General features: G+C 31.4%; 3 protein-coding genes and 1 long non-coding RNA gene across 5 annotated transcripts; 3 read left to right on the forward strand and 1 right to left on the reverse strand.

The window, feature by feature from the left end:
* Positions 11-1093, forward strand: LOC109353100. Its single transcript, XR_002108425.1, has 3 exons — positions 11-256; positions 320-407; positions 910-1093. It is a non-coding gene; the product is annotated as an uncharacterized LOC109353100 (long non-coding RNA).
* On the forward strand, positions 3848-6834 carry LOC109351959 (bidirectional sugar transporter SWEET2-like). Of its 2 annotated transcripts, none has more exons than XM_019593690.1 (7): positions 3848-4161; positions 4305-4341; positions 4439-4655; positions 4765-4923; positions 5032-5151; positions 5270-5406; positions 6584-6834. In XM_019593690.1, exons 1-6 carry the CDS (start codon positions 4101-4103, stop codon positions 5381-5383), a joined length of 708 nt encoding a protein of 235 aa, XP_019449235.1. In that variant the 5' UTR covers positions 3848-4100; the 3' UTR covers positions 5384-5406; positions 6584-6834. The 2 variants fall into 2 exon arrangements, with proteins under 2 accessions (XP_019449235.1, XP_019449236.1); XM_019593691.1 differs by lacking the exon at positions 6584-6834 and having other exon boundaries at positions 3848-3947; positions 4097-4161; positions 5270-5538.
* LOC109351960 lies at positions 5721-7749 on the reverse strand. The gene is made up of 2 exons (XM_019593692.1): positions 7183-7749; positions 5721-6404 (listed from the first exon to the last, which is right to left on the reverse strand). Exons 1-2 carry the CDS (start codon positions 7720-7722, stop codon positions 6357-6359), a joined length of 588 nt encoding a protein of 195 aa, XP_019449237.1. The 5' UTR covers positions 7723-7749; the 3' UTR covers positions 5721-6356.
* Positions 10373-11368, forward strand: LOC109351962 (miraculin-like). The gene has a single exon (XM_019593694.1). It carries the CDS (start codon positions 10599-10601, stop codon positions 11184-11186), a length of 588 nt encoding a protein of 195 aa, XP_019449239.1. The 5' UTR covers positions 10373-10598; the 3' UTR covers positions 11187-11368.

Raw genomic sequence — 11368 nt, forward strand, 5'->3', positions numbered from 1 at the left:
GAAGCTCAAATGGAGAAGTTGCCAAATCCATTACCATACAGGTATTTAAATTTATATGGTTTCATTTCTTTTAATTGTATACTTACTTTTTACCATCCATTCTCAGTTCTTGGTTGATATTCTCCACAATGTGCATCAAACCTTACACATTTTTACCCTTGTGGAAGAGAAGTTCATATATGATCTACCTAATAGATTTGTCAAGTGCATCAAACCTGAGGAAAATGTTAAGTTAAGATGAACCACATGATGTTTGGTATGTCTCTCTACATATTGTTTGATTTACTTAAGTGATTGTAATCATCATGATTTACTTAAGGTGGAGTAGGTGATCACAATGAAGACAAGAGTAAAACATTAGAAGACACAAAGAAGAAGGTTCGTCAGCTCCAAGAATCATGGACAAGGTAATATAAACAATAAACTATAAACAATAAACTTGACATGTTTGTTTTCTCATGGTAATAAACTATGATCAACATTGAAGATATTGGACTAGTGTTACTAGTTCATGATTTAAGATCTTATAAATTTCTTTAGTACCTAATTTCTTATTGCAGGGAATTGCTTTCTTATGAGGAAAATGTTAATATTATTAGCTAATTGATTAAACACTATTCTTTCATTATTTCACTACCATTACATACTCTATTATCCCCCTAATATTATTGGCTAATTGTACTTTTTACATGATATATCTATAAGACTTTACAAATGTTTTTCAAACAGAGGAAAACTCTTGTGAGACTACTATTCCTTATTGCTAATGTGTACCATCCTTTTACTTATAAATCAAGTCCACAACACATTAGCATTAATATGCCACATTCGAAGCCAAAGATTCTGTTATAGATTGTGATTTGACATACTTTAGCCTACTGGATGATATGATTGATTCAATTTATGTAGCAATGGAGACGAAAGCAGGAAATGATCAAGGTGATGTTGTAGTGATCAAGCGGGCAAGGCTAGAAGTTCCTTGTGATTATGCGTGAAACTTTTGCTATAGAAATATTAATGCTTGTGTATTTATCTTTCCCCATAGTTTTAACCAAATTTGGAATGTTTCAACAAATGGTTTGAATGATACATATATTATGTGAACTTATTAATGCTCATGTATTTGTGAATTATTTTAAGATGAATGTGATTAAAATTTGAGATATTGAGTCTAATTTCTTAGTATTAATTTTTCTACAAATTTCAATTAATATCAATTATTAATTTCTTTTTATTTAATTTCTTAGTATTACCTTTTACCAATGTATTATTGAATATAAATATTGTTACACAATCGGCGCAACAGGAAGAGGAATATGTATGAAAATAGAATAAATCGTAACTAATTTAATTAGCCACGGTTGAAGTGTGGTAATCATTTGTACAAACATTTCTAATGCTAAATCATCAAATTAGCCACGGTTGTTACTGTAGCAGAACAAATAGAACTGTGGCAAATTAAATGTTACCACACTTTAGGGAAGCATAGCTATATTGCAAAATGACTGTGGCTAATATTTAGCAACGCCATTGATTGCTTCACTTGCGGCGACCATGGCTAACACAATTAGCTACGGTTTTTATGAACACTAGCCACGGTTGTGACCGTGGCTAAAGGATATTTTTATTGTGGTGATGTTTGCTTTTTTTAACATTAGAGGTTCAATATCATTTCATTGTACCACCATCTTTACATTAGTAATGGATTACTGCAAAACATGTTTTAGTGCGTATTCCTCAATCACATTTCATTTAACAAGTTATGCAATCACTTTTTAATTAAATTCATGCAATACATATTATTACCTGTGTGAACGCACGGGTCTCCTAGTATATATAAATTAGAGAACCAATGATACTTTCGACCACAAAGATATGATTACTCTCTACATAGCTGACATATAAACATGATGAACAAGTGAACACAAGATGAGTTATGTTGGATCATATATGCACCTTATCTGACCCTAAATATTGATTGGACCTAATTTTTGAACAAAAACCTAACCTTAAATTTGATAAAACCTGATCATATTTGGGTCCAATCATAATTAAATTAAACCAGATGAATGGGTAGGATTGAATCCTATTCACTCCTAGGTGAAACCTACATCTTTGATTCTTAAAAATTAAAAGTTTCAAATTAATTCACAAAGTAGGTAAAATTTAGTATTAATTAAGAATTTGATGCATATGTAAAACTTTTGAAAAACATTAAAACATTTCATTTTTTCAACCTACCAATATTTTACCTTTTGAGAACTAAGTTAAAACTTTAATTTTGAAGTAACAAATAATGTTATCCATAGTAGGCTATAGAGATTTTAAAAGTTTTACATTAATTGTTGACTATCTAACATAATTTTTACGAAGAAGACTACATATATCTTTTTATTTTTTCACAAATCAATTTGGATATTTATTCTATAATTAAAAAACAAGCAATAGTAATGCGAAAAATGAAATGTCCCACTGCAACTAATCTAATCACTGTTCCTAGTTGCACCAATCCTACTGAGTGCTGGTGTAATCCATACTTGACCTAGTTAGAGATTAAGCCCATCCAAATAGTCCTCAGCACTTTCTCTCTTCTGGCCCAACTTGATAGGCCATGTCTCATGTGAAGCTAGGTGGACATCTTCTGTCCTACAAAGTGTATCACTGCTTATGACTAATCAAAAAATATTTAATTATTAATTTTATAATTTAAATATTTTTTTTAACTAATCACAAACAGTAGTACATGAAGAAACGTATTTTTGTGGAATACTCATTGCTATAGAATTGTTGGTCAAGATAGTAGATAATATATATAGCTATTAATTGAGTTGTAGCTCTTTTATAAATAAATAAAAACTAAACAACATTGTAGTTCTAGCATGAGTGGTGTTCCAACTTGAGCAGGACCTATCAATGGAATAGACGCATAGAGATAAATTTGCAAACTAAAAAAGTAAAAGGTTGTTTTTCTCTCATCCCTTCATTTAACCAAACAAAATAAACTAAACTCGCTTTTATTATCATTCCTCTCCATCATTAAAATCTCTTCCCCTTTGTATAAAATACTCCCAAAAAGAGCAAAGGGTAAGAATAATTATTAGAATAAATACTTAACATAATCCTAGGGGAAACCTTTAATCAATGAAAATATTATTTAGCCCATTAACATTTCAGTAACCAATTTAGGTCAATAGTATTTCTTTTTCATATTTTTTATTTGGGACTAGTTGAATATGTATTCTAGTTTTTATGTGGATAAAAAAAGTTGCATATTATTGATGTCCAACAATATTATGAGAACCATGATCTTACCAGCAAAGCCAATATCATAATTTGTTAAAAAATAACAATCATAAATGAAGTTTACGAGGGAAAAGAAGAAAATCTTTTGAGGTCTAATAAGACCAAATATACATATCCAAAGTAGAATGATCTATCTTTTTTTTATACGAGGATAAGTATAATAATAACAATTGAGGTAATTTTTTAATGACAATGATGATAATATAAAATAACAACCTACACCACCAAATCTGCATATCCAAATTAGAATGACCTATTTTTCTATGAGTATAACAATAATGATAATAATTGAAATATATTTTTTAATGAATATAAAATAACAGGTAAGGGTAAAGGACATAATTGTCTAAAAGTTTAGTGTAATTTATAGTTTATAATTCTTGAAATTAGAGAAATATTAAATGTAATTTTCAAGTGATAATGTCAAGCTTAAAGAAATTCAGAGACATGTAATTTTCCTTAAATAATATCATATTCTAACTTTTATAATTTCTAATTGATCTTTTATACTATCTAATTTATAACTTGTGGAAATAATGAAACAGACATTCACATGCATTTTGGTTCATTTGGTGGAACCAATAATGATTCATATGCCACCCAACATTAAGATTGATTTGAGAGAGACCATTTAGCAAACATAGGTAATTTCTTTAACTAATTTTTGATTTTTGAAAGTGGGAGAGAGGGTCATAGTGAGAGGGCATGTCTCAAATTTCATTATCAACTTTCTGTTGATATAAATTTGAGTGTTTCACTTTCATTTGATTTTGTCTGGAATTGTTATTTGAAGCTTGATGTCTCTCTTTGTTGCTTACTCCATATGTGAAGATGGAAAGGATGTAGTTGGAATTGCTGGTACTTTCTTACACTCTTCTGTGATAATTTTTTGTTGGTGCTGGTCACAAAAAAATTGTCTTTGCTTGTTGGGGTTCTGTTTAATGAACTAAAGAACCTGTTTTTATAAATAAACCCTAAAGATTCTGTTTGAATATGTGCAGGGAACATATTTGCTTTTGGGTTGTTTCTATCTCCCATGTAAGTTTCTAAATGGATATTTTATGAACAATTTGAATTTAGAAGGAATTGTTGTTGATTCCTTCATTATTAACCCTTATTCTGTTTTGAATTGTAGACCCACATTTAGGAGAATTATCAGAAATGGGTCAACTGAGATGTTTTCAGGGTTGCCATATATTTATTCTCTCATTAACTGCTTGATATGCTTGTGGTATGGTACTCCTCTGATATCACATGATAATCTGTTGATTACCACTGTTAATTCAATTGGAGCAGCCTTTCAACTTTTGTACATAATCCTCTTTTTGATGTATGCTGAGAGTGCAAAAAAGGTTACTCTTCTGATACTGTTGGAAGCTTGTTATTATATATATGGTAATGTCCAAGGCACTTTGGTTCATTGATTTCTAAGCTGTGATACTTTAAATTGTCATTTGATAGGTGAGAATGCTTAGATTACTGCTGGCAGTTATTGGTATATTTGCAATCATACTAGTTGGGAGCTTGGAAGTAGCTGATAGTAATACTCGTCGGATGTTTGTGGGATTCTTGAGTTGCGCTTCTCTCATTTCGATGTTTGCTTCTCCGTTGTTTGTAATTGTAAGTTTGTCAACTCCTAGATAGAGATATCCATCTAAATATTAAGTTGTTCAAGTTTCGGCATCTATCAGCTTTGTGAATTTACCTGTTTATGTATGTATTTTCCAGAATTTGGTCATTCAGACGAAGAGTGTTGAGTTTATGCCATTTTATCTTTCTTTTTCTACCTTCCTAATGAGTGCTTCCTTCTTTCTTTATGGGTTTCTCAGCGATGATGCATTCGTTTATGTAAGATTCCTTTTAGCTCATTTCTTTTCTGTTTTTACTTTAGTACCTACATTTTGTTGCTTTATATTTATAATATGACATGTACAGATGTACCTACACTTTGTGTTTGATTTTGTAGGTACCAAATGGGATAGGGACCTTTTTGGGATTGATTCAATTGGTATTATACTTCAATTACAATAGATCATCCAGTGAAGACTCCACAGAACCCTTGATAATGTCTTATGCATGATCTGCAGTGCTGGAAAAATGAAGGTAAATAGACTTGTTGTAATTAAGGTTTCTGTTTTTGCGCAATCTTGAGGCGGTTCTTTGAAATTACTTATGGAAATTCTTTTCTGTATGAAATATTTCCATCAGTTGATTGAACAAATATATGGTTGTGATGTTACTTTCCACCTTGATACCATAGATCTAAAAATAGTGTCAATCAGAACTCATAAAATTCTTACTTTAAGTAGTCAATCTCTTCTGCATTGCATAGTGAATTTTTTACCTCTATTGCAGTAACATCAATTCCCTTGAAGAAAATATCATTGTCACCTTCTTAAGTTTATCCATATTGGAGGTTAAGTTAAAAACTAGTTGCCTTTTCATTTTAGATTCAGATCAAGTTTTGAGTTACGTCATCAATTACTTGTTTTTCAATCATTGATCAGGCAAGGCAATCTTTTCTTAATAAACCTACCTCAGATGTAACATGCAATCCCTTGTTGCACGACGATTATTCTAGATCTAGACATCTTAATAGAATGCTAATGTAGAATCTATGTGACCGAAGGGACGTACCATAAAAAGAGATACACTTTACTATCTTCATCAGAATATGATTTGCTGTAAATCAAGTAGTACTAAATTGTCAAAAAATATATTAATGACATCCTACATGATGACATGTCAGCATAAGTGGATACAATTTTGTGTTTGTTTCCATAATTTCCAGATTGTCCTAAACTTCATAGGTTTTTTTCTTTTTCTGGTTTTGCTACTGCATATAAGCTGTATTTAACATGTCATTTGACAATAATGGAAAAAAGAGAAGGAACAGTTTCATCCACTTTAGAAATGTGTACAGGAGTGCAAGGAAAAAACTGCAAATGACATTTGTAAATTAAACTAGATTATCACATTGTCATTGCCTTAAAACCTCAGTGTCTATCTTTTACACGACTTACATGAAAAAAGGAAAACCAAGTAACATGGTACTACAGTAAATCTCTAAGAGTGGTTCTCATTGTAACGACCGTTTTTTCCTGCAAAAAAACAATCAAAATCAGAAATAAATAGTTGAAGCAAAAATGTTATCTGAATCCGGAGTTTGCAACATTCCTATTTGATTAAATTTCTTGGAGCAATTACTGTTGCATCCTAGAGTGACAAGAAGTCAAGATTATGAATAATTTCAAACTTTATTTTGGGTATATTTATGCAGTCATGAGTCATCTGGGAGGTGTGGCATGCTTCAAAATGTGCACTTTTGCAAGAAAGATATGTTGCACCATTATTCTGCAGTTTTTGGTACCAGTCTAATCTGCCACTACTTGAATTGCGGCCAAGTTCACCGGATATAGCAAGCGGATGCGTAGTTATTTCAGAAACATTTAGTTTGATGTTATATACTGAACTCCATTTTGACTGCATGTGGGTAACCAGCTGAATAAAGATCCATAAGTGTTTATCTCACAATGCAGTGGATATAATATCATGCATTCACCTTACTTGTTGTTGGGTTGGTCTCCAAATTGCCATGTGATTATCTAACAATGCAGTGGATATAACATCACACATTCACTAAACCTGTGTATGTATGCTTGACGCTATACATAGCCGATCTTAAGCCTAGATATAAGGTGAAGGTTTTGTTAGGAAGGTTACAACCAACATAAAACTTTGTCGAATCTCTATAATCTATGAATGTTAAATGAATGATTTTTATAGTAACTTAGGAAGAGTCAAATTACCTTATCTGCATTCTGCATGAATAAATTTCAGTATCCTATGTAAATGAGCGCCAAGGTAGTAGTTGATTACCTGTTCTGAAGTATCCTTGCAATGTGTTTCTGTCTCGGAATCACGAAGTAGTCTTCCTTTTTCATCATATAGAATGAGGCCACTAAAACTTGGTAGCTCACACTTCTCCCCCCTCAGTATTGGTCTTTGCCACACTGCTGATGCTGAGTTATGACTTTGCCATCCACTTTCATCAACACCATGCCTTTGTAAGCCAAGCAATGGAGAACCCCTCTTCTTCTGCCATCCAATGTTATCCTCCAATTTGCTTGCCCGGCTCCACAACACCCTCTTCACCGAAATCCACCCGCAACTTGGTCCAGACCATTCCGTAGTTGTAGTAGTAGTAGTGCTAGTAGTTGTAGTCGTCGTCATCGTGGTTATAGTCTCATTATCATCTATATCACCCTCTTGGTGCACAATCTTATTATTACAAGCCTTCCTTTTAAGTATAATCACAATGCAAACACAAACAAGTGCAACACTTGCACATGCTAGTAGGAGAATAGCACCTTGTGTTGAAAACTTCAATCTGTCTTCAAAGTTAGATAAAGCTTCCATGAGTAGCTTGTTTTTTCTCTCTTTCTATTTCAGTGTAACCAAGTGAAGTGAAGAGAGTGATGAGGCAGAAGGGTAGTTTGTTTTGGTTGAATATGGTAGGTATTGTAGAATAATAAAATTATGAAACGTGGATAACCATTATGCTTTTGTCGAGGAGCACGTCTTCTCTCCTAAGATATATATCACTCTATGTACCCTTCGTTTTTATTGGTCAAAAAATATAAAATTAATATATATTAAATTTATAATTCACATTCCTAACCCAGAGAACAAATATGTATATGAAGTGATACAAATCTTGGGACAGTGGATATGACTCCGCTATCTTGGATTGGCAAGCTTCATATGAAGTGCACCGCTAGTTGAATAGTTGAAACTTGGGCTACAATTTACGTTTACTTAACGTTGTAGCCGTTTGTATTGAAGTGAAAGATGGCTCACACCGTTCAAAGCTAATTAAAAGCTTCTCACGTGAACTCTGTGGTTGATATTAACTCTTGGAAGAAAAATCTCAGTTGATATTTTTGGAGTACAAGCTGTGGTTATTTTTGAGAGCTAAGTAAAATTAGAATAGTTATGTGGACCAGGTTTCATAGTTGTGAAAACATTGAAGATAGAATAAGTATATTGGTAAAACTCAAGCTACAGTAGCTAAGATAGGGGGTTGACTCACTTGGTACAATAATATTTGTAATAATTGCATGACTTTATTACGAATTCAATATATCTTTTAATTGATTACAATGCAGACTCTACCATGTAATCAAACCAACGAGACATTGGGATCCTAAAATTGGAGATTGAAAAATAATGGGTTAAATAACAAATGACAAAAGAATAAGAATATCTTACCTCAAATATTAATATATTAGGTGATAGATTTTTACACTTATAAGCTATTTAATTCATTAACTTTTTTCCGACATGGGACTTCTTTACTACAAAACTTATATATGAAAATGCTGAACATTTGTCAAAGTTTAATCTCTTTTGTGGACATGAAAAATACTTTGTTATTGTTTCAATAGTCTTAATGTCTCAAAATAAAAATAGCCTTTAACTGTTGATCAGATATCATGTAATTTTATAAATTGACTTAACTTTTAAGATTGTCTAAGTGTATGTATGTGCAGCAATTGGTTTTTATTAACGCTGTAATTCTTTTAATGTACATTTTGATATTGTGTATTGATTTAAATCATGAAATATGATAGTGGTTGAAAACATGAGACAATTTCACTAAATTAACGAGTATATATTAAAATTTAATCTAAATTCATAAAGATTATACCAAATTTGAGCTTTTTTTGCACCAAGTTATAGGTTTTACGAGAGAATATTATACAATAATGAGGAAGCAGTTTCCTAAATTTCCACACCGAGATAAGGATCGATCATAACAAAAGTGGACCATATCCGGAAATAATTTTTTTAATCTTTAAAATAAGTAAATAATTATAAAACCTAATATTATCTCTATGCAGATAATAAAAAAAACCTACCACATAATATATTTTATTGAAATGTTTATAAAGCAAACACTAAAAAATATAATAAGTTCTCTTATACACCAAAGTAGTAAAAACAAATTAGCAAATCCAAAATGGTTCTACCTTCCAATCCAAAAACAACTTGGAACACGTTAGAATTGTATGCACGGTGAAAATGTTATGTGGAGTTGAGGAACTTAATTGAACTCATCAAAAGTATAGTTGGGGAAGTAATATATATAAATAAAAGCCTTTATAATTCAAAATTTGGAATGATATATATTCAGATTTTACCCTCTAAAATTTTGAGAATCAATTATTAGATATGATACTTTGGTTTAGAATGATATAGTTAAATCTTGCCCTCACATCAATTTAATAATCAGTTTACTTTAAGTCATTAATTAAGACACTGATTTTAAAAATACACCAAAAACCGTTTATATATCTTTAGTTTTATAATATATATTTTTTGGGGTTTAAATTAAAGACATTTTCTACAAAGTAGAGATAATTCTACTAGTCATATGATTATTATGAATGACAATGTTATTCCTACCAAACACAAATTGCATTTGGAGAAACTCAAACTCAAATCTCTAGTTAAACTAGATCAATTTCCCATCTTTTTGTTTTTTTTACATCTTTATCATTCTTGTTCTTTATTTTATTATTTATTGTTCATACTTATATTTAAAAAATCCATATCGACAATGAGACAAGAAAAAAGTTGTTATATGTGAAACATTTCATTTAACTTAATGAGCAATGTTTTATATCACATATGAACACTAAACCTTAACATTAAACATACATGTTATGTTAAGAATAAAAAAATAGAGAAAGATAAATTTGTAATGTTATTATTTTCTTTATATTTATCCAAAAAAAGTGTAAGAAACTAATCTCTTTTGGAACACGTGATTAACTCTCTAAATAACTGACATTTTGATCTCTCTATTAATCTAGTGAAGCCTTATACTATAAGATCATCGTCTTGTTAGTACTTGATGATAAGATTAGATACACATAACATTATTTAACTTATTGCTAGCCGCAGAAGTAGACCTAAACCTTGAATTCTCTTATGGTGAATCAGCTCAAGATTTATCTTAGGAGAAGTATTATACACTTTACGTACAAGCAATGTTAAATTGGACAAGTCATGTTAGACTTTTATAAGTTTTATTCATCAATCTACCACTTCTTATCACCACATTATAACACCAAATCTGAAGCATACCCTATAAATATACCTTGCCATTGCAACACCAAACACACACCTATCTATACACTGTCATTTCTTATTAACTACAAAACCTATAAACCCTCTCATATCATTAAAACCTTTCTTTTGTTGAGTAAAGAAAAATATATTACATAACCATGTCAACGAGAGTGATATTAGTGTGTTTTTTCATGGCCACATTAGCACTAGCCCAAGACAATGCTTCTGTCCTTGACACAAATGGAAACCCTCTTAAGCGTGGTGAAGAGTACTACATAAAACCAGCTATAACAGACAATGGAGGACGCTTCACTTTGATCAACAGAAACAATTCATGCCCTTTATATGTTGGTCTTGAAAACACTGATTTGCCAGATGGGTATGCAGTTACATTCACTCCTTTTGCAATGGAAGATGATGTTGTGAAGATCAATAGGGACTTCAAAGTATCATTCTCAGCATTCACAACCTGTGTTCAATCTACACAATGGAGGGTTGGTCAGAATGATACTAGTATTGGAAGGAGGCTTATTATCACTGGCCAAGATGGGAGTAGAGAATGGGGTAACTATTTCAAGATTGTGGAAACCCAACTTGAAGGGATATATAATATTAAGTGGTGTCCTACAGAGGTGTGCCCTACTTGTAGGTTTATTTGTGGGACTGCTGGTGCTTTCAGTGAGAATGGAAAGATTTTGTTGGCCTTGGATGGGAGTGTGCTTCCAGTTGAGTTTCATAAGAAATAGTTTGTACTTTTGTACTAGCTTTCATTTAAAGTTTGTGCTTTGTCATGTTTTCCTGAGTTCTGATAAATTAATGGTGTATAAATAAATGGAGCTATATAGATATACATGTAATATAGAATAAAGCTCCAAAAAGGATTATATTTCATGTATACAATAAAATAAGGACATGCAGAATCTCAGCA

The sequence above is a fragment of the Lupinus angustifolius genome, chromosome LG07 (genome assembly GCF_001865875.1).
Source record: "Lupinus angustifolius cultivar Tanjil chromosome LG07, LupAngTanjil_v1.0, whole genome shotgun sequence".
Lineage (NCBI taxonomy): Eukaryota > Viridiplantae > Streptophyta > Magnoliopsida > Fabales > Fabaceae > Lupinus > Lupinus angustifolius.

Bases quoted from the DNA above. Each gene is read 5' to 3' on its own strand.
- LOC109351959 (XM_019593690.1), top strand. From the start codon at position 4,101: ATGTCTCTCTTTGTTGCTTACTCCATATGTGAAGATGGAAAGGATGTA. The intron at 4,342-4,438 runs GTAAGTTTCTAA...TTTGAATTGTAG, and splicing joins GGGTTGTTTCTATCTCCCAT to ACCCACATTTAGGAGAATTA. The intron at 4,924-5,031 runs GTAAGTTTGTCA...TGTATTTTCCAG, and splicing joins CTTCTCCGTTGTTTGTAATT to AATTTGGTCATTCAGACGAA.
- LOC109351960 (XM_019593692.1), bottom strand. From the start codon at position 7,722: ATGGAAGCTTTATCTAACTTTGAAGACAGATTGAAGTTTTCAACACAA. The intron at 6,405-7,182 runs GTAATCAACTAC...GTTTTTTTGCAG, and splicing joins GCAAGGATACTTCAGAACAG to GAAAAAACGGTCGTTACAAT.
- LOC109351962 (XM_019593694.1), top strand. From the start codon at position 10,599: ATGTCAACGAGAGTGATATTAGTGTGTTTTTTCATGGCCACATTAGCA.